Below are 24127 nucleotides of genomic sequence, written 5' to 3' on the forward strand. Positions count from 1 at the left end.
TAAAAAGAGTTGGAGACAGAAGTAAGGAGACATCTTCGGTCCTGGCTTGTCACTGGCCTGAGCTAAGGAATGTCACTCAACTTCCCTCAGGCTCAGTGTCCTTGCAGGCAGAAAGAAGATGTCACCTCTGTTCCACTTCAGCAACTGCCATCTGGTGAAAGTTGCTTGTTGGTGCTTATTGGGCTTTTTATGGAGCTATGAAGACAGATATAATTCTGCTTTTGAGGAACACACAGAGGGGAGATGTGATGTAAATTGGAATCTAGGGTCGAGTCACAGAATGCTTCTGGAAGGGGAAAGTCCTGAGGTACAAATATGAATTAGGGAAGAGAATGCAAGAAGAAAAGAACATTGCAGCTAGAGGACACAGCATTGCGTGAAGGTAAAGAGTGCAAGATGTTGGAGGACTTGTCAGTCATACAGTTGACTGAAACAGGAGAGGAAAACTCAAAGCTGAGGTGGGAAACGTAGACAGAATCCAGATTATTGAGAGTTACATGTGCTGGGCTATGGCTTTGCATTTTAGTCCCAAAGCAAGGAGTGGAAGTGAGGGGCAATGCAGGATCGTGAACAGGGAAAACACTCCAGTTTTTAGAAAACTCACTCTGAAGGCGGTATAGACAATGGCTCAGCAGCTGGGAAACTCATTCAGAGCCCATCACATTAATTCAGGTGAGAAACACATAGACCTAAATTAAGAGATGGTGGCAAGAACAGAGAAGAAAGAACGGTCTTGAGAGATGGCATGGAGGTAGAGCTGACAGAGTTTAACGTCTAACTAGGGGTATACAGGAGAAGGGAAATGGTGTGAATCACAGGTTTCTGACTTGGCTGGGTAAACAGTGTGGTATTCCACAAGAAATAAAGAAGATAAAGTAGGTTTCTGGGGCTAGACAAGTCCAATTTTGGACACATTGAGCGCATTGTCCCCGTGGGTGATGTGCAGAAGGCAGCTGGCCATATGAAATGCATTTGACAATTCTGCGAACTGTTCCAGTGTGGATAATGTTACTTGAATTCAATTCTATATTTTCAGTATGTGTATTAACTCTTTTAAGGCCACTAGGTAAATTAGTGTAAGTGGTTTATTCTAAGGGCTTCAAAAACTAAGATAGCTCTCATTTTTTACTGTATTTGTTTGTTAAACTGAAATTATTTAACTACCTGCAATGTCATTTCTATTGTGAGCTATCTCTGATGGTTTGTGGGTACTTGTTCATGGGCATGTAGCTGGCATCTGGACTGAATTAAAAAGGGTTACCACGCAGATGGAGACAGAGGACAGAACTCTGGAACCCTTCTTTCATGCAACCTCATTGCCCATCACATTTTCCTAAATGCATCCCTACTTCCAGCTGCCATGGGGTCATCAAGCCTTGGCTTAAATCACATGTCCTCTGGCTTCAGGTCCCATGATGAAAAATTTATGGAGTCTTGGACACATTACAGGTTTTACAGCTTTACAGCTGAAATCCTTCTAGTCCTTCTGACCTACTGAAGGAAAGAAAATATGTTTTATTTTATTGGGATTCCCAAACATTTCTTTGAGTATATACATTTTCCCTACAGAATGTGTATGTTGCTTCCAGCAATGTGTTTCATATTACGTTGAAGAGTAGGGACGCTCTGATAGAAGGAAACAGCTTGGTCTTGTTGCCAGTACAAGAGGAAAAAAACAACTTGCAATTGGAAGCATGATAAAGTCTATGGATCATTAATTTGCCTTTCTCTTTGACTGAGGATACCTTATATGAGTCAATGACTGTACCCTAGTTTGTTTTAAAAATGGTACGTATCCCTAACTCATCATATGCTGGCTTTTTGAGGGGAGGTCTTTTTACTAGCTTATACACACACAAATATATATAAATGTATGTATGTATGTATTTTCTTCCTAGAACCTTAAAATTATCCATGTTCTTATTGCATGTTCTTATAAAGTAGCTCACGCTTGCTCAGTTGCATCTGAGTCTTTGCAACCCCAAGGACTGTAGCCCACCAGGATTCTCTGTCCATGTGATCTTCCAAGCAAGAATACTGTAGTGGGATGCCATTTCCTACTCCAGGGGATATTCCTGACCCAGGGATCGTACCCACGTCTCCCGAGTCTCTTGCACTGGCAGGCAGATTCTTTACCGCTGTGCCACCTGTAGCTCAACACCCTTGAATTAAACATTTCCTGGATAACAAGCTTTCCAATCTATGTCAAAGCCTAAAGTCTCTCTTTCTTCAGGGGATTATAAGTAATACTAGTTCAGATGTGGCTTGAAAACGGGCTCACCTTGACAATGAAATCTGCTGTAAGTGGTCCAGCCATTCTCAGTATCTCTTTGTCTGGAAATTTCTGGAAGTCCACACTAGAATTGTCCACAAGAAAGATGCCTGTAGAGCTGAGACTGTTTTCACCTTTAGCCCCCTGGAGGGTTTTGGTTTCCAGATCTACATAATCAAACACAGGAAGAGGAAAGAAAGATGTTCCCAGAGCTACCACAGACCACACGCAAGCACATCCCATACAAAATCTAGAGCTACAAGAGGGAGAAGTATCATTCTTTATAGGGCTGACATATTTGAAATGTGATAGAAACAAAATAGATAGGCACTGCTGGATCACATAGGAATTGATGCAGCAAATGAAATTATTTTAAAAGTTATTAATCAAGAATTCAGGGCTCCCTGTCAAAAAATCTTCAATTCCCTGGATGACTTCATTTGGGTACCCTAATTTACCACAACCATATTCTTTGGACTAAACCATCTCATCCCCCATACATCTTATTGATTTCAGTCTTTACAGCCCTCAGTCTCAAATTTACCCAGTAGTTTTCCTTTTTGTCTATGAGACCCAGGGTACCTCTCTGAGTTCCTTAAGCACTCATTGGGTAATTTGATATTCATGTGTTACCTTGCAGTTATTGATACTTTGTGGTTACTTATTGCACATGGGCTATTGTTCAAAATGAAAAAAACAAAAACAAAAACAAAACTACAGTGGCTTAAAGACAGAGAACTAACTATCCTCTTTACTTCTCTTTCTTTTTAAAATCCTTTTTAAATTCAGTCCTGTGTACTTATATGGCAGCTCATAAGAACTTAGGATGGAGAGAAGAACGTCTGGATCCCTGGAGCATTCCAATCTGAATTTGCCCAGTGACAAAGCCTAGGCAGCATCTTTTGTTTTAGGAAATCAGAGCATGCTGGGGAGGAGGGTAATTTTGATATATATTTCAAAGCAGGTTAAATTCTCATGTGATTGAGTACTTTAGAATAATTGCCTGGTACATGAAGAAACGTGGTTCAGTTCAGTCAGTTCAGTCACTCAGTCGTGTCCGACTCTTTGTGACCCCATGGACTGCAGCACACCAGGCCTCGCTGTCCATCACCAACTCCCAGAGTTGACTCAAACTCATGTCCATTGAGTCGGTGATGCCATCCAACCATCTCATCCTCTGTTGTGCCCTTCTTCCGCCTTCAATCTTTCCCAGCATTAGAATCTTTTCCAATGAGTCAGTTCTTCACATCAGGTGGCCAAAGTATTGGAGTTTCAGCTTCAGCATCAGTCCTTCCAATGAATATTCAGGACTGATTTCCTTTAGGATGGACTGGTTGGATCTCCTTGCAGTCCAAGGGACTCTCAAGAGTCTTCTCCAACACCACAGTTCAAAAGCATCAAATTCTTCAGTGCTCAGCTTTCCTTATAGTCCAACTCTCACATCCATACATAACTACTGGAAAAATCATAGCTTTGGCTAGACGGACCTTTGTTGGCAAAGTAATGTCTCTGCTTTTAATATGCTGTCTAGGTTGGTTATAACTTTTCTTCCAAGGAGTATGCATCTTTCATTTCATGGCTGCAGTCACCATCTGCAGTGAGTTTGGAGCCCAGAAAAGTAAAGTCTATCACTATTTCCACTGTTTCCCCATCTATTTGCCATGAAGTGGTGGGACCAGATGCCATGATCTTAGTTTTCTGAATGTTGAGCTTGAAGCCAACTTTTTCACTCTCCTCTTTCACTTTCACCAAGAGGCTTTTAGTTCTTCTTCACTTTCTGCCACAAGGGTGGTGTCATCTGCATACCTGAGGTTATTGATATTTCTCCCAGCAATCTTGATTCCAGCTTGTGCTTCATCTAGTCCAGCGTTTCTCATGATGTACTCTGCATATAAGTTAAATAAGCAGGGTGACAGTATACAGCCTTGATGTACTCCATTCCCGATTTGGAACCAGTCTGTTGTTCCATATCCAGTTCTAACCGTTGCTTCCTGACCTGCATACAGATTTCTCAAGAGTCAGGTCAGGTGGTCTGGTATTCCCATCTCTTTAAGAATCTTCCTCAGTTTGCTGTGATCCACACAGTCAAAGGCTTTGGAATAGTCAATAAAGCAGAAATAGATGTTTTTCTGGAACTCTCTTGCTTTTTAGATAATCCAATGGATGTTGGCAATTTGATCTCTGGTTCCTCTGCCTTTTCTAAATCTACTTTGAACATGTGGAAGTGCACGGTTCACATATTGTTGAAGCCTGGCTTGGAGAAATTTGAGCATTACTTTGCTAGTGTGTGAGATGAGTGCAATTGTGACGTAGTTTGAGCATTCTTTGGCATTGCCTTTCTATGGGATTGGAATGAAAACTGACCTTTTCCAGTCCTGTGGCCACTGCTGAGTTTTCCAAATTTGCTGGCCTATTGAGTGCAGCACTTTCACAGCATCATCTTTCAGGATTTGAAATAGCTCAACTGGAATTCCATCACCTCCACTAGAAACATGGATAGACTAAGTCTAACAATGGTTTTAAAACTTGCACAAAGACCCTTGGTTTTGGCAAGGGTTGTTTAGCAGAAACAATCCCTGGTACAGTAGGGATCTGGGTCTCCTAGTCATTTAGTCAGAATGACTCCCCTCTTGTACATTCTGTAGATTGAGGTTTTGGAGTTAAGGACAGTTTTCAGGTCTCTGGAGGCACTAAGATACCCAATTTAGTTACAATAAATTACTCTAGATGTCTACTTCAAGTTTCCTACTAGAAGGACTAGCAATGGGTAGAAAACAGTGTCCAATTAATGCCCATGTCCCAGATGAAGTCGAGCAGCCCTTCTCTGGGAGTAGGTCTGGCCTTCCACCCAGGCCCCAGTGCAGGGAGGACCTCATGGAAGAATATAAGGCACATGCAGACGACATGGAGTGGGAGAAGCATAGTGGTTATCATCAGAGGGAAGCAGCTCTGTGTCTCTTTTCCCTAGCCTTCCCTTCTCCAGCTGCCTCCGCTAATTTGTGGAGGGATCCCCAGGACATAAATTAACTTAGTTTTGGAAAACTCATGAAGATCTAAGCCTGAGTATCTGATTCAGTTTCATCACCAGGCCTCCCAGCTATCTTTCCCAAAATACTTCTGACTAACGATGGGCTGGGCCTGGACAGACTATCTACTCATGTGGAGCGTGTGTTAGTCACTTAGTTGTGTCCAGCTCTTTGTGACTCCATGGACTGTGGCCCATTAGGCTCCTCTTTCTGTGGAATTCTCCAGGCAAGAATACTGCAGTGAGTAGCCATTTCCTTCTCCAGTGGATCTTTTTGACTCAGGGATTGAACCTGGGTCTCCTGCATTGCAGGCAGATTCTTTACCATCTGAGCCACTAGAGAAGCTCCCTAAATATTTACAGCTGGACTCATATTGGGCCAGCTTCTGGGACTCAAGGATAAAAGGGCTGCAAGAAAAACAGGGCAATATTTATTCACACATTTATTTTACTGAGTTATATTCCAAACATCAAAACTGCCTTAGTTATACATATGTTATCAATAGTATGCCTATTGGCAGAAAAAGCAGATTCTGTTTTGCTTTCCATCATTTATGATTATCATCTGAAGCTTCACCTATCCAATCTCTAAAGTAATTAAATCAAACAAAGCCAATTCTTCAGCTTCTTAGGAATCATACAATTAGGAAGTCTGGGATGCCACTACATTTATAAAAATGAATTTTCCTCTTACATCTATTCCTTTGGGTGGGTCCTTTCTTCTGCAATGAGAAGTAAGTCCGCCATTTGGTGATGGACTGGTCTAGACTTTTTTTTTAGCCTCTCATTGCACAGAAAAATACTTTTTTTGACTGAGGTTGTTACACCAGCAGTTAATTCTGTCCAGTTCTCAAGGGGAAAAACTAATCATTTGAATGGTAATAGTGTACAAACATATATCATCCTTGGACATGTGAACAATATATTTTGGGGGGTTGTTCAGGGTTAAAAAAGGACTTGGGTCCATATAAGGTGGTTTCCCAGAATCTTTTGACTTTGCCTGGACTGTACCTTACTTATTCCTTTATGTCACATGACCTCTTAAATCCCACCTTTCCCATGACATGCAATTATTTTTATTTTTAGAAAGACTTCAGTAGGCTCTCTGAACTTTCACAGGCTCCAATTTGTCTCCCTCTTGTTTGTCTTTCTGGAATGATTTCATTTATAATCCAATTGCCAAAAGATAATGCTTGCTACCTAAATTGGCTTCTTAGGCAAGTGTGTGGGAGGGAAGAGAAAGCAGATGATAGATGGTTCTGGAGGAAGCTAGGAACAGTCACAGCGGAGATCAGAAATGCTCAAGGGACCAACTGAAGAGAAGTCTTTCAGTGAAAGTGAATTTTGCAGAGAATGCTGGCATATCCTGTCCTATTCTCTCCTGGTTTATAGCCTATAATTTTCTCCTTGTGATTTACAAGTTTCCATCTAAACAACACTACATGGTAAAAAAAAAAAAAAAGATGTGGCTATGTACTGCTGGCTTGGCATGACTAAAGATCAATTCTTGCCCAGGCTCTGGTTGGACCCTGCTACCATTTGATCTTTGGGGTTATGATTACCCTTCAATCCTGAATTCCAAAAGCCATCTTCAAGATGTTAGGGTCTTGCATTATCTTTTCTACCTGGTGTGCTTATTTAGACCCCACAGTTCTCTTTAAATGCCATTGGGTTAAGATTGTGAGGAGTTTCTATATTCCTCTAAATTGATGAAGTAATGGAGCATGAAAGTAGAAATTTAAAAGAATGAAGAAGAGGGAGGGAAGGTTGGAAAGAAGAAGAAAAACAAGAGGTGAGGCAAGGAAAAGACTGAGATCGACTGAAGAGGAAGAAGAGAGAGAATGAGAAATAACATGCACAAAATTATAAACATGTGCTTAACTCAGGAACAATCTATTGGAAGCATCAATTTTGCATCTTTCAGGATGACTGTGGTTAGAGGTAATAACCAGAGAGGTTTCTGCTATCTCCTAGGAAACTGAAAAAGAAATAAAAGTACTCAAAATACCATATTATGATAGAGAATTAAGATTTGTATTCCTAAATCGTAATCTTTTCTGGGGGGGAGAAAAAAAACAGAATAATGACTAAAATTCTCAATATCCAAAAGTCAACAACTGAGTTTACTTACACAGGTGATCAGGTCCTTTTAAGACAAGACGAATATGTCTGCTTCCATAGGGAATACCAACCACTGTGTTGTCCACTAGAGAGAAAAAAGCAGAATCTTAAAACACATAATTTGATACAAAATTACTGATTATGTCCTATGTAAGGCACTGATTTACAAACACCCTCAAATGACAATCTTTTAAAAATGTGTTTAAAATCTGAACACCAATATGTGGGAATCAAAATTTATACTTTCTACAAAATAAAATATGCTGTAAAAGCTGGTCACTTGCTAATTCATAGGGATCTGGCCTTTGAAAAAAATATATGAATTGTGACATATTGAAAAAAGAATTTACAAGTGTTCATTTCTAATGTTAAAACCTGATCCTGTATCCTCATATTTTAAACTGGAGCAGTTGTATAGAATTACAAAAAGAAAATAAGTTCTAATGCTCTAAAGAAGATTTTATTATATTAAAATCTGGCTTTCCCTTGAGCAAAGTGAGTATGTTGGATGAGTACCACAGATCAGAAGGCACTATCTTGTATTTTTTTAACTTTCTAGGTCAGAAATCATGCTTTCCATTCTTTAATATCCTTCACACTATCTACAGCTAATACTATATTTTGTGAGTGTCCCATAAATGTTTACTAACATTCCCCCAACATTCCCTCTTGATTTTGAAAATTTTTAAAAATTGACTGAATTAGAGATTATTTTAGAAATTATTCAATTTTCATCCTATCTGAAAACTGAGCCACAATTCAGTGGAAGCACTCCTAAAACCTACATTTGCTAAAGAATTAGAGGAATATAACATGTACCTCAAACACATCATAGGTGTGCTCATTTAGAACTCTATTTGTGAAATGAATCCTTTATATTTGCATAGCACTGAAGAATTTCACTTTCCCCTAAACTTTACTATTTATTCCGTCACCCCAAACTTATAATATGGGCAAAGAGGATGCTATCATTCCGATTTGATGATGAAGAAATGAGGCCTCTGAGAAGTATAATAAGTAACAGAAGGTCAAAGACCAGGAGGGCATTTCAGAAGACAACAGAAAGGCAGGCATTTTTAAACTCATCAGCATATTCAGAAACTCTGTGGGATTCTTTGTTTCCCATCTTTCCAGCATTATACATTACCATCCTATCTATCACTGGAAGAATTTCATTTGAGTAAAAGAACCCCCAAAGCTAGCCAATTTCTCTGAACCTTAACATTATCATCCTGTCTTTGGGAGAATTTAATTTCAATAAATGAATTTCAGACATTCTCTAACTTCTCTGACTCTTAGTTTCTCTGTAAAACAGTGAAACCGACACTTACTTCACAATACTACTGTTAGCAGATGTAAGTATGTATACCAAGCAGACATATAGTCTGGAACACAGTAGGTATTTTGTAAATATCATTTTATCTGTCTATTCCAAGTATCCTTAAGGACAGAGATTGAAATGCTGTTTACTTTGATGATGTTTTTAAATGCTCCAAGGCCCAGAGCTCATAGCCAGCTGAATGAGAAAGAAGAATCATATGCTCCCAATTTCTTCCCTAAAAGGTTACATTTATCAAGTTTTCTACAATATTGAACATTCTACACACATTACAACCTTTTAGTTGTATTTTAATGCCAGGCACTGTTAAAGAAAAGGCTGGATTTTGGATAGCTAAGAGTTTGTGGCACAGAAGAACAAAATACATAAGGGGAATACAGAAAAGGAAAACAAATGTTGAGACTGGGCCCGTAGAGCTTTAAACATCTTGCATTAAGCCATGGGTATTTAAGCTTATAAAAGAAACTCAAAGCAGTTAAAACAATGGGCTTTCTAGAAATAGAAAGTCTTTGTTTATCCACAGGTCAAGTAAAGTGCAAGTAAAAGGAAAGCTCTCTGGCCCTGCAGTGCTCAGCAGTGGGCTTCTGACCCCCACATGGCTTAGAAGCCTCCCTCTTGTTCTGCTGAGAAGTGACTCACTTTCCACATGCAGGGGCATTAACCCAATTAACTCAAGCTTTTGGCTGGCACAGTCACTTTTGTACACTCCCCAAGGAAGATGGAGAAGATCCTAGAAGGTTGTTGGGGGAAGAGGGTAAGATGGAGAGAGTAGACTAGGCAAGATGGAATGTCTCCAGATTGCCCTCTGCTCTTGCCATGTCAAAGAGAAATACGGAGAATTTGGGCTAGTGCCAACTTGAACAGTCAGCAATGCACAGCACCAGATGTAGGAAGAGTCCCCACTTATCCTCCTATGGTTCTATAAAGGGTGAACAGACAACTGGTAGGTCATCAGGCAACTGCCAAATTCATTATTTTATTCCATAGATACTATCTGAGTGTCTCCTAGTATCAGGCTTCATGTTGTTGTTGCTAAGCCGTGTCTGAAACTTTGTGACCCCAAGGACTGAAGCACGCTAGGCTCCTCTGTTCATGGGATTTCCCAGGCTAAAATACAGGAGTAGGTTGCCATTTCCTTCCCTAGGGGATCTTCCCAACCCAGGGATCGAAGCTGCATCTCCTGCATTGCAGGCAAACTCTTTGCTGCTGAGTCACCAGGGAAGCCCACATATCAGGTACATTTCAGTGACAAAGAAGACAAACCACTCGTCCAACATTATGGTTCCTACAAAAGGGACCTAAGATAAAATATGCAGGGAAATACCACATACCATACTCCAATCATGGAAATTCCCAAGCACATTAGTTTCTTAAGATTCCTGAGCAAAAGAATTCCATTTCACTCTATTTAACTAGTGTGTTCCCAATGTGTTTACCCATGGAAACTTTTTATGTATTGTCTTTTCACACTGTCTGATACATCTCAGAATATACTTTGAGATATGGTGCTCTTCACTTGGCAAAAAAGCAAGATAGGAAAAAAATTAATTTTATTTGCCACATATTGATAAAAAGCCAGTCTTTGAGTTACAGATGTATTAATAATTGTCTCATTTGATGATAAATTCTCAATGATTAGGGATGGGTTGGAAGATTCTTCTACTTGCTGTCGAATACAGTATGGTGCACAGAGGGGTGTTTAAGAGACTGGAGAAGAGGGAGTGGAGGAAAGGGAATCCTCCTACACTGCTGTGGGAAAGGAAACTGGTGCAACCACTTTGGAGAACAGCATGGAGGTTCCTTAAAAAACTAAAAATAGAGCTTCCATATGATCCAGCAATTCCACTCCTGAGCATATAGCCAGTGAAAACCATAATTCAAAAAGATACATGCAACTCAGTGTTATTGAAGAAGGAAATGGCAACCCACTCCAGTATTCTTGCCTGGAGAAACCCACACACAGAGGAGCCTGGCAGACTACAGTTCATGGAGTCACACGTGTCAGACACTACTTAGCGTCCAAATCACCACCAACTCAATGTTCATTGCAGCACTATTTACAACAGCCAAAACATGGAAGCAAGCTAAATGCCTGTCAACATAGGAATGGATAAAGAAGGTTCCAATTAACAATGGACTATTACTTAGCCATAAAAAATAATGAAGTAATGCCATTTGCAGCAATATGGATGAACCCAGAGATTATCATACTAAGTGAAATAAGTCAGACAAACATCATGTGATATCAGTTATATATGGAATCTTAAAAAATATACAAATGAGCTTATTTATGAAATAGAAACAGACTTACAGAAAACAAACTTATAATTACCAAAGGGGATAGCAGGTGGGGGAGAGAAATAAACTAGGAATTTGGGATTTGTATATATATATATACACACTGCTGCTGCTGCTGCTGCTAAGTCGCTTCAGTCGTGTCCGACTCTGTGCGACCCCACAGACGGCAGCCCACCAGACTTCCCCGACCCTGGGATTCTCCAGGCAAGAACACTGGAGTGGGTTGACATTTCCTTCTTCAATTCATGAAAATGGAAAGTGAAAGGGAAGTCGCTTAGTCGTGCCCGACTCTTAGTGACCCCATGGATTGCAGCCTACCAGACTCCTCTGTCCGTGGATTTTCCAGGCAAGAGTACTGGAGTGGGGTGCCATCGCCTTCTACTATATGTAAAATAGATAAACAACAAGGACTATATAGCATAGGGAGCTATATTCAATATCTTGCAATAACCTATAATGCAAAATAATATGAAAAAGAATATATATGTGTGTGTGTTTGTATAACTGAATCACTTTGCTGTATACATAAAACTAACACAACACTGCAAATTAACTATACTTCAATTAAAAATGGTTAAAAAAAGACACTAGAGAATGTGTGAGAAGGCTGGTTTTATTACCTTCCTCCTGAATGATTAATTTGGTTGGTATGGCTCAGAGAAGGCGATGGCACCCCACTCCAGTACTCTTGCCTGGAAAATCCCATGGACGGAGGAGCCTGGTAGGCTGCAGTCCACAGGGTCGTGAAGAGTCGGACACGACTGAGCGACTTCCCTTTCACTTTTCACTTTCATGCATCGGAGAAGGAAATGGCAACCCACTCCAGTGTTCTTGCCTGGAGAATCCCAGGGATGGGGGAGCCTGCTGGGCTGCCGTCTCTGGGGTCGCACAGAGTCGGACACGACTGAAGCGACTTAGCAGCAGCAGCATGACTAGTAAGGTAGGTGGCTACATTCTTTCTTACCAGGCTGTGCATTTCTTGGATGCCCTTCCCACAAAGGCACACTGCCCTATGATCAAATGCATCTGCTCTAATCTGTTCTGGCTTTGTTGACAGAACCATGATGCCAATCAACAGAACATATTTCTAGGTTATTAGTAAGCAATTCTGACTTCCTTCAGAAATTAGATACTCTCTCTCAGTTAAAGAGACAAGTTTTCCATGGGAATCAAAAATTCTGTCATTTCACATTTATAGGATGTAAAAGCCCTTTCCCCAAAAAACTGTTCTCAACAATTTTACTTAAAATATTTCCTCAAAAATCTACAAATGTATATATATTTCACATTTTTCAATAAACCTTTTATATTTGTTTTTAATTTTGTCATATATGGATTTATTCATGTGATTCATTGCTGTATCAGAAAACTTGACAATAATAATTTTTTTAAAAGACAGGATTTCCCATCCTGATATCTGAGCTTGTCTTGTTTTTAGACCTGTTGGTAAGTTTCATGCTTTTAGAGATTCTTCTCTGTAAGCTTATGAAGCTGATAGTTAATCTTATTATTATTTTTTAAATGAAAGAGCCACTATTAATATAGTTGGCTACAGATAAAAAAAATGCGCTAATGGAAGCAACCTAAATGTCCATTGACAGATGAATGGATAAATAAGATATATAACATATAGACGAAAACAATTCACCACTATAAAAGGGAATGAAGTAATTCCCTTTTTAGCAACATGCAGGGATACTGAAATCATACTAAGCAAAGTAAGTCAGAGAAAGACAAATATATGATATCACTTATATGTGGAATCTAAAATATGAGACAAATGAACTGATTTACAAAACAGAAACAGACTCACAGATGTAGAAAACAAATTTATGGTTAACAGAGAAGAAAGGGGATGGGGGAGGGACAAATTAGGAGTTTGGGATTAGCAGATACAAACTACTACAAACAAAATAGATAAATAGCAAGGTCCTACTGTATAGCACAGGGAACTACATTCAATACAGTAATAGACCATAACAGAAGAGAATATGAAAAAGAATATATATACACATATATAAAATGATATGTATATTATATATATACACACATAGATACATAGGCTTCCCTGGTGGCTCAGATGTAAAGAGTCCACCCACAATTCGCGAGACCTGGATTTGATCCCTGGGTTGGGAAGATCCCCTGGAGGAAAGCATGGCAATCCACTCCAGTATTCTTGCCAGGAGAATCCCCATGGACAGAGGAGCCTGGCGGGCTACAGTCCATAGGGTCGCAAAAAGTTGGATGTGACTGAGCGACTAAGTACAACACACACATACACACATATATATGTAACTGAATCACTTTGCTGTATACTAGAAACTAACACAATATTGTAAATTAACTATAAGTGAAAAACTAGTTTGTCAATAGTTTTTTTTTTTTTTTTTTTTACTTAGTCATAGCATATGGCCTGCAGGATCTTAGCTCCCCAACCAGGGAGATCCAACCCACACCCTTGGCAGTGTAGTGTGGAGTCCTAACCACTGGACTGCCAGGGAATTCCCAATAGTCTGCCAAGCTTGAGGAGATTTGAATGGCTTTTTTTTTTTTCTCTTCATGACAACTTTATTATTATTAAAATATATACAACAAACTAAGGTGAGACTGAGGGTTTGAGGCTTTCAGAACCTGTCCCCATCCCCCTACTGTTTATCGGCACTTGCGCAACAGAGGATGCATACTGAATAGGCCAGACCAAGTGTAGCCTTCTCTCCTGCTGAGGAACTTCATCCCTACAGATGCCTAGGTCAAAACCTTTGGAGACACCCTTTACCTCTAATCAGTTACAAAGTCCTACTGTCACTAGAGTCAAAATATGATATATAATTGATTCGAAGAGGAACAATTGTTCACATCAGAATATAGATATATGTATATATATAAAGTCAGAATGCAGTGCACCATCGATAGCATTTATATTCTCTCTCACAGAGGTAGTATCCCTGTCACAGTTATCTTTGCCTACATAGGTACCAACCAACGTCAACACAGGCAATACATCAAATTTGCACAGTGGATGTCAGCAGCATGGAAGAAGATGACAAGACGATAGTGGAACATGGTATTTAACCTCTTGGAACCAAATTGTTGTGGGAGTTGTAAGTAGATAAATAATCAAAAGCACTTAACATTTCCAAAGTGGGAGCCGAAAGCAGGCTGCTTCTACATAATTGCAAAACTGAATCAAGAACCCAGGGTCAAAACTTCTGTTTCCTGTCAAGATGAAGGAACAGGGCCCAGGCTTAACCTCCTGCCTGAAACAATCAAGAAGTCAGAAAAAACTGTATGAAACAGTGACTTTCAAGACCCTGAATATTAAGCAAAAAAGGACAGCAATTTCTGGGATTCTGGAAAACAAGAGAAGAACCTTAACATTGCCCAGCCCAAATTCTGCCTTGAAAGACTTTTCCAGGCCATCCACGGAAGTGGGAACTTGGATAGAGCTTGGAGGCTTCCCTGAGTTAAGGAGACAAAGCGAATAAGGGTCCAAAGACATCAAGGTGACTAGAGTTTGAAGGACAGGTTATCCCTCTGGGTCCAGAGAGAAGAGAGGAATACGTGGACGACTCTGGAGATTTAAGACCATTCCTTTAGGTGTTCAGCAGTGATCCATATACTAATCAGTACATGTGTGTGAAAAGCAACCTCAGTACATGCATGTGAAAAAGCACCCTGAGGCCAGGAAAAGAACTACATAAATAGGGAAACACAAAATAGAACCAACACAATTCTAGGACTGAGAATATGTTATTCCAGCAGCCAGGCTGGAAAATTAAATAATTCATGGAACATTGAGTATTCAGAAGAGTCTTGTCTCAGTAGCAGGGCACGTTAGTTATCACTAATCCAAATGTGGCTTTGGTCCATCTATCAAATTTTGAGAACCAAAAGGATCAAACTGATTCCAAGTAACTGCTTCTAGAGCTAAAGTCAGGAATATTTATAGGAATACAAAAATATCTAGTATCCAAGAAGATAAAATTTGCAGTGTCTGAAATTAGGTCAAAAATTACCCAGCATGCAAAGAAACTCCCTCAAATACACTCATACTTGAAAAGAAAAATAAATCAATTAAAACAGTTACTGTAACTCTATTCCTTATGTTGAAAAGCTTAAGTAAAAACAACAACAAAAACTCTAGGTCCAAAGAATTTCACTGGTAAATACTACCAAGCGCATGAAGAAGAAATAACATCAATCTGTTCCACCAAACACATTCTCTTCCACTAAACAGAAGAGAAGTGAACAGACTTCCCATTTCATGGCATGAGGTCAGTATCATGCTGATACCAAAACCAGACAAAGATGGTATAAAAAAGGACAAATGGACAACTATCTCTCATGAACATGGATGTTAAAAACTCACAAACAATATACTGGAAAATCAAATTCAGTAATTCATATAAAGAATAACACATCATGATTTAGTTGAGTTTATCTCAGGAATACAAGGTTGATTAGTTGAAAATCAATTAATGTTATCCATTATAATAAAAGTTTAAGGAACTTTCACATGATCATATCAGTTGAGGTAGAAAAAGCATTGGACAAAATTGAACATCCATTCAAGAGAATAATGCTCAGCAGATTAGGAATAGAACAGAAATTCTTCAAGGTGATAAAGAGCATTTACCAAAAACCCTACAGCTAACATCATACTCAATGGTGCAAAACTGAATGCTTTCCCCCTTAAAATTGGCAGGAGGTTAAGAATAGCCATTCTTGCCATGTCTGCTCAACATTGTACTGGACATCCTTGCCAGTATGGTAAGGCCATTAATAAATAAGTGGTTTACAAATAGAAAAGGAGAAACTAAAGCCATCCTTATTCATAAACAACATGATTGTTTATGCAGAAAACTCAAAAACTCTCAGAACTATTAAGTGAGTTTAGCAAGTTCATAAAATAGCCAAAATAAACTAGTAATACACAACTGGAAACTGAAATAGAAAATATGATGCCCTTTGTAATAGCTGCAAAATGTTGAAAGAGGTATAAGTCTAACTAAAATATATGCTGAAAATTAAAAAGGGACTGATGAAGCAATCAAAGAAGATCTAAATAAATGCCTAGACATGAAGCGCTCATAGGTTGATATCGTCACATATAAAATACATCAATTCCCTCCAAATCAACCTATAGAATTAACAAAATTAAAAGTCCCAGCAAGATTTTCTGTATATATGGACATATTGTAAAATTTATATGCAAGGTCAAAGCAATTAGTATATAATAGCTAAAATGAGTTTGAAAGGGAGAATAAAATTAGAGAAATCAAACTACCTGATTTTAAGGCTTAAAGTTACAATAACTAAGACAATGTAGTATTGGTGAAAGAAGTGGCACAAAGACCAGAAGAGAGAGCCCAGGAATAGACCCACACTGAAACAGACAATGAATTTGATAGTTTTAAAAACAATTCAAGGGAGAAAAGATCAACTTTTCAATACATGGCTGAAAGAATTGGACATCCTTAAAGAAAAAATTCAACCTACACATAAAACATACTTTATATAAAAATTAACTGAAAAGAGGTCATAGACTTAAAGGTAAAATATAAAACTATAACTCTTTCAGAAGAAGACACAGAAGAAAGTTTTGTGACCTGGGATTAGGCAAGGAGTTCTTAGATATGACATTACAGGCACCATCCATGGAAAGGGAAAAATAAACTGGTATTCATCAAAATTCAAAGCTTTTGCTTTGTGAAAGATAAAGTTGAGCAACTTTGAAAAAAGAAGGTATAAATATTTTTAAGTTGCAAATCCAACAAAGGACTTGTTCTCAGCACATGTAAACTCTCAACACTCAACAGCAGGAAACCAAAACGTTTGTTTTAAAAACTGGCAAATAACTTTAATTAATACTACATCAAGGAGGAAATAAGCACATGTGTGACCAGCAGAATAATTCCTCACCCTTCCTCTTGCCAAAGACGTCCATATCCTAAGCCCCAGAACCTATGAATATGTTACATGAAAAGGGGGAATTAAGGTTGCTGATGAAAAACGTTGCTAATCAGCTCACCTTAAAATAGAAACAGCATCTTAGATTATCTAGGTAGGCCAAATATAATCACAAAACTTCTTTAAACTGGAAAAGGGAGAGAGAAGAGGTGGTTAGAGTCATAGAAAGATCTGAAGATGCTGTTACTGGCTTTGAAGATGCCAAGGCTTGTAGACAGCCTTCAAAAGCTGAAAAATCAAAGAAAATGGACCCTTCAGAAGAAATACAGCCCTGCTAACACCTTGATTTTAGTCCAGCAAGACCTACTATAGACTTCTGACTCTCCAAAACTATAAAATAATTGTGTTGCTTTAAGCCACTAAGTTTGTGGTTATTTGTTACAGCAGCAACTGGGAATAATACAACCTAGGGCCTAGAGGAGCTACCCCACGTTGAAGGTCAGGAAGGGTGCAGGTGAGGAGATACCCCTTGTCCAAGGTAAGGAACAGCAGCTGTGCTTTGCTGGAGCAGCCGTGAAGAGATACCCCACGCCCAAGGTAAGAGAAACCCAAGTAAGATGGTATGTGTTGCAAGAGGGCATCAGAAGGCAGACACACTGAAACCATACTCACAGAAAACTAGTCAATCTAATCACACTAGGACCACAGCCTTGTCTAACTCAATGAAACTAAGCCATGCCCGTGGGGCAACCCAAGACAGGAGGGTCATGGTGGAGAGATCTGACAGAATGTGGTCCACTGGAGAAGGGAATGGCAAACCAGTTCACTATTCTTGCCTTGAGAACCCAATGAACAGTATGAAAAGGCAAAATGATAGGATACTGAAAGAGGAACTCCCCAGGTCAGTAGGGGCCCAATATGCTACTGGAGATCAGTGGAGAAATAACTCCAGAAAGAATGAAGGGATGGAGCCAAAGCAAAAACAATACCTAGCTGTGGATGTGACTGGTGATAGAAGCAAGGTCCAATGCTGTAAAGAGCAATACTGAATAGGAACGTGGAATGTCAGGTCCATGAATCAAGGCAAATTGGAAATGGTCAAACAAGAGATGGCAAGAGTGAATGTGGACATTCTAGGAATCAGTGAACTCAAGTGGACTGGAATGGGTGAATTTAACTCAGATGACCATTATATCTACTACTGCGGGCAGGAATCCCTCAGAAGAAATGGAGTAGCCATCATGGTCAACAAAAGAGTCCGAAATGCAGTACTTGGATGCAATCTCAAAAATGACAGAATGATTTCAGTTTGTTTGCAAGGCAAACCATTCAATATCACAGTAATCCTAGTCTATGCCCCAACCAGTAACGCTGAAGAAGCTGAAGTTGAACGGTTCTATGAAGACCTACAAGACCTTTTAGAACTAACACCCAAAAAAGATGTCCTTTCATTATAGGGGACTGGAATGCAAAAGTAGGAAGTCAAGAAACACCTGGAGTAACAGGCAAATTTGGCCTTGGAATACAGAATGAAGCAGGGCAAAGACTAATAGAGTTTTGCCAAGAAAATGCACTGGTCATAACAAACACCCTCTTCCAACAACACAAGAGAAGACTCTATACATGGACATCACCAGATGGTCAACACCGGAATCAGATTGATTATATTCTTTGCAGCCAAAGATGGAGAAGCTCTATACAGTCGGCAAAAACAAGACCAGGAGCTGACTGTGGCTCAGATCATGATCTCCTTATTACCAAATTCAGACTTAAATTGAAAAAAGTAGGGAAAACCACTAGACCATTCAGGTATGACCTAAATCAAATCCCTTATGATTATACAGTGGAAGTGAGAAATAGATTTAAGGGCCTAGATCTGATAGATAGAGTGCCTGATGAACTATGGACAGAGGTTTGTGACATTGTACAGGAGACAGGGATCAAGACCATCTCCATGGAAAAGAAATGCAAAAAAGCAAAATGGCTATCTGGGGAGGCCTTACAAATAGCTGTGAAAAGAAGAGAAGCGGAAAGCAAAGGAGAAAAGGAAAAATATAAGCATCTGAATGCAGAGTTCCAAAGAATAGCAAGAAGAGATAAGAAAGCCTTCCTCAGTGATCAATGCAAAGATAGAGGAAAACAACAGAATGGGAAAGATTAGAGATCTCTTCAAGAAAATTAGAGATACCAAGGGAACATTTCATGCAAAGATGGGCTTGATAAAGGACAGAAATGGTATGGACCTAACAGAAGCAGAAGATATTAAGAAGAGGTGGAAAGAATACACAGAAGAACTATACAAAAAAGATCTTCACGATCCAGATAACCACGATGGTGTGATCACTGACCTAGAGCCAGACATCCTGGAATGTGAAGTCAAGTGGGCCTTAGAAAGCATCACTACAAACAAAGCTAGTGGAGGTGATGGAATTCCAGTTGAGCTATTTCAAATCCTGAAAGATGATGCTGTGAAAGTGCTGCACTCAATAGGCCAGTGAATTTGGAAAACTCAGCAGTGGCCACAGGACTGGAAAAGGTCAGTTTTCATTCCAATCCCAAAGAAAGGGAATGCCAAAGAATGCTCAAACTACCACACAATTGCACTCATCTCACATTCTAGTAAAGTAATGCTCAAAATTCTCCAAGCCAGGCTTCAGCAATACGTGAACCGTGAACTTCCTGATGTTCAAGCTGGTTTTAGAAAAGGCAGAGGAACCAGAGATCAAATTGCCAACATCTGCGGATCATGGAAAAAGCAAGAGAGTTCCGGAAAAACATGTATTTCTGCTTTATTGACTATGCCAAAGCCTTTGACTGTGTGGATCACAATAAACTGTGGAAAATTCTGAAAGAGATGGGAATATCAGACCACCTGACCTGCCTCTTGAGAAATCTGTATGCAGGTCAGGAAGCAACAGTTAGAACTGGACATGGAACAACAGACTGGTTCCAAATAGGAAAAGGAGTACGTCAAGGCTGTATATTATCACCCTGATTATTTAACTTATATGCAGAATACATCATGAGAAACGCTGGGCTGGAAGAAACACAAGCTGGAATCAAGATTGCTGGGAGAATAATCAATAACCTCAGATATGCAGATGACACCACCCTTGTGGCAGAAAGTGAAGAGGAACTAAAAAGCCTCTTGATGAAAGTGAAAGAGGAGAGTGAAAAAGTTGGCTTAAAGCTCAACATTCAGAGAACAAAGATCATGGCATCCGGTCCCATCACTTCATGGGAAATAAATGGGGAAACAGTGGAAACAGTGTCAGACTTTATTTTTGGGGGCTCCAAAATCACTGCAGATGGTGACTGCAGCCACGAACTTAAAAGACACTTACTCCTTGGAAGGAAAGTTATGACCAACCTGGATAGCATATTCAAAAGCAGAGATATTACTTTGTCAACAAAAGTCCATCTAGTCAAGGCTATGGTTTTTTCTGTGGTCATGTATGGATGTGAGAGTGGGACTGTGAAGAAGGCTGAGCACAGAAGAATTGATGCTTTTGAACTGTGGGTTGGAGAAGACTCTTGAGAGTCCCTTGGACTGCAAGGAGATCCAACCAGTCCATTCTGAAGGAGATAAGCCCTGGGATTTCTTTGGAGGGAATGATGTTGAAGCTGAAACTCCAGTACTTTGGCCACCTCATTCGAAATGTTGACTCATTGGAAAAGACTCTGATGCTGGGAGGGATTGGGGGCAAGAGGAGAAGGGGACGACAGAGGATGAGATGGCTGGATGGCATCACTGACTCGATGGATGTGAGTTTGAGTGAACTCCGGGAGTTGGTGATGGACAGGGAGGCCTGGCGTGCTGCGATTCATGGGGTCGCGAAGAGTTGGACACGACTGAGGGACTGAACTGAACTGAACTGAAGAATATGTTCAAAATCATAAGCCATTATTTATATATACAAATCCATATATATATATATATATATATATATATATAATGCAAAAGAATGATGAGATACCACTACACACCAATCAGAATGGCTAAAAATACTGAAAATATCTAAAAAATACTGAAAATATCAAGTGATGACAAGAATGCAGAGCACAAGTATGCAGACGATACCACTATTATGGCAGAAATCCAAGAGGAAATGAAGAATTTCTTGATGAAGGTAAAAGAGGAGAGTGAAAAAGCTGCCTTAAAACTCAGCATTCAAAAAAATAAGATCATGGCATCTGGTCCCATCACTTTATGACAAATAGTTGGGGGAAAAATGGAAACAGTGACGGCTTTTATTTTCTTGGCTCCAAAATCACTGTAGATGGTGACTGCAGCCATGAAATCAAAAGACACTTGCTCCTTGGAAGAAAAGCTATGACAAAACTAGACAGTGTATTCAAAAGCAGAGACATCACTTTGCTGACAAAGGTCTGTCTAGTTAAAGCTGTGGTTTTTCCAGTAGTCATGCATGGATATGAGAGTTGGGCCATAAAGAAGGCTGAGTGCCAAAGAATACTGATGTTTTCAAGCTGTGGTACTGGAGAAGACTCTTGAGAGTCCTGTGGACAGCAAGGAGATCAAACCAGTCAGTCCTAAAGGAAATCAACCCTGAATATTCACTGAAAGGACTGATGTTGAAGGTGAAGCTCCAATACTTTGGCCATTTTATGCAAAGAGTGGACTCATTGGAGAAGAACCTGATGCTGGGAAATACTGAAGGCAGGAGGAGAAGGGGACAAGAGAGGATGAGATGGTTAGATGGCATCACTGACTCAATAGACATGAGTTTGAGCAAACTCGGGGAGACTGTGAAGGACAGGGAAGCCTGGCAAGCTGCAGTCCATAGAATTGCAAAGAACTGGACCCGTCTGAGCAACTGAACAACAAAATTCCCTAAGAAGTCATAAGGCATTGTGTCATAGTTTCTTAATTTCAACAGAGGCTTCCTCCCCCACCCCTTAATGGTGCATAAAATAATGGCACATCTTTCAATCAATGGTGTCTTGGACTCAAAGAAATGCAGTTTACCCAGCATGGGATATACTACCATGGTCCATGTCATCTTCATACCCAGCTGGACTTCTTGACTGCTCATATTATATCCACAGTTAGACCCACTATAGTCTATTCTCAACAGAGCACATAGAGTGATACTTTAAAACATAAACCAAATGAAGTCATTACTCTGCTCAAAATCTTCCTGTAACTTCTCATCTTATTCAGGTTAAGAGCCAAAGTCCCTATAAAATCCTACAACATCTGTACCATTCTTTATCCCACCTCACAGTTGTCCTGCCTTCTTTTCCTCTAGTCTTTAAACTCTCTTTACTTCAGTTACATCAGCTTCTCTGCACATTAAGAAATATGTCAAGAACGTCTCTACCTCAGGACCCTTGCACATGCTTTTCTCTATGCCTGGAATTTTCTTCCCCCTGCCTTGTGCATGATACTCTATCTGTATCTCCCTCAGATCCTTGCTCAAAATGCCATCTTATCAGTGAATGTTTTCTTACTAATCTATTCAAAATTGCAATTCCCTTCAGTACCTTTGGCTGCCAGTCCATCTCTATCTCTAGTTCTTTTCCTACTCTGTTTCACTTTTTTTTCTGACTTTTCTATGTTCTACTTTTTTTCCTTCTCTGTTTTACTTTTTTCTATGTATCACCACATGACACATATACATTTAATCAATTTATTCATTTAGTCTCTTTGCCTGCCCCTAACACTAGTAAGTAAGCCCCATGAGAAAAATAGACTTTGGTCTGTTTTGCTCTTTCCTGTGCTTCCAGCACCTATAACAGCTCCTCAGCACATAGCAGGTACCCAAGAACTATTTGGTGCTGAATAAATGAATGAGTGAATTGCTGCTGAATGAATGAATAAGTGGCTTGTGAGTATAGCCTGAAGTCAGATACAAAGTGAAATTTCTTTAGCGTTTTGTGCTCTTTCTAAAAAAATTCATAGGTATTTTCTACTTGACAATATTAGGCCTGTCTTTTATTATAAATATCCTTTATCTCAATATCTTTGAGCCAGCATGATAACCCCAGAATATATTTACTCATAGCCATTATAAATCAGCATAAGCACAGTCTGAGAGAGAAAGTTTGAGCATTAGGAGCTTCATTTTATCTTGATATAATTTAGTTTATCTAGCCCTCATCACCCAAGGGAGATAGAGAACTTTCAGATACTGAGATATTTTCAAAACATGCAGATACATTTGAGAGGTCTGCAAAACTGGAGACATCAGATTGATACCAAATAGGCTGGTTCTGGATCTAAGTGTATTCTGAGTATACATGGAGAATACACAATATAGTACAAGAAGTAATATTTTGATTGGGATGGACAGGTACACACTGCTATGTTTAAAATGGATAACAAACAAGGTTGTTCTATATAGCACATGGAACTCTGGTCCATGTTATATGGTAGGCTGGAAGGGAGAAAGTTTTGGGGAGAATGAATACATGTATATGTATGGCTGAGTCCCTTTGATGTCCACCTGAAACTATCACATTGTTAATCAGCTATACTTCAATACAAAATAAAAAGTTCAAAAAATTTGAGAAAAAAATGAGTTTTTAATTTCAAAAATCAAAAGTAAGTTAATATAAGCTAAATTTGATAATTTTTTCATTGGGTTGGAGAAGTAGGAAAAAGTGACCTGGAAAAATGGAAAGGCTAAAGGCTCTCAGTAGACAGCCTTTTCCTTCAAAAGGAGGGCAAGACTGCCTTGGTCCAGCTTATATCTGTTTTCTGCATTTGTATTAGGTAATAATAATGTCTTTTATTACAAAGATGGTTTGTTTTCCATTCATCAGCAAATGGCAGCCACTTGATAAGTTTCTCCTACTTCTCCTTTTCCTTCTGGCACTTTCCACCATGGTCTTTCTCCACTCTCCTGTTTTTTGTTTTTTTTTTATTCCCCTGAGGTTTGATAACATACGGGGAAAATCTGGATATGAGTTCAGAATAAAATGAATTCAATGTGGGGAATATGGCTATAAGGAGTTTGAGAAGATTGTGTGGCTGGCTTTTAGTGCCTTTTGGCACAGCGTAGGGAGACACCTGGCAGAACTCCTTCAGGCCTCACGGGTGGAGAGCCGCTCACCTGGCCGGTGCTCTGGGCTCCGCAGAGCAGTCTCATCTCCCCTGCCTGTGGGTCATCTCACAGTCTGTAAATATAGGGTGGAAGGT

At 39.5% G+C, this 24127-nt stretch overlaps 1 protein-coding gene across 3 annotated transcripts in view; it reads right to left on the reverse strand.

Annotated features, from left to right (window-relative positions):
• ADAMTSL1 (ADAMTS like 1) overlaps positions 1–24127 on the reverse strand; it is a 1109873-nt gene that overhangs the window by 281845 nt on the left and 803901 nt on the right. For all 3 annotated transcript variants that reach the window (XM_061425212.1, XM_061425211.1, XM_061425213.1), the window contains 2 exons: positions 7429–7503; positions 2282–2439 (listed from right to left, as the gene is read on the reverse strand). In XM_061425212.1, the coding sequence (XP_061281196.1) occupies positions 2282–2439; positions 7429–7503 (233 nt within the window). The remainder of the gene's footprint in view (positions 1–2281; positions 2440–7428; positions 7504–24127) is intronic.

This window comes from Bos javanicus, chromosome 8 (assembly GCF_032452875.1).
Source record: "Bos javanicus breed banteng chromosome 8, ARS-OSU_banteng_1.0, whole genome shotgun sequence".
In the NCBI taxonomy this organism is placed as follows: Eukaryota; Metazoa; Chordata; class Mammalia; order Artiodactyla; family Bovidae; genus Bos; species Bos javanicus.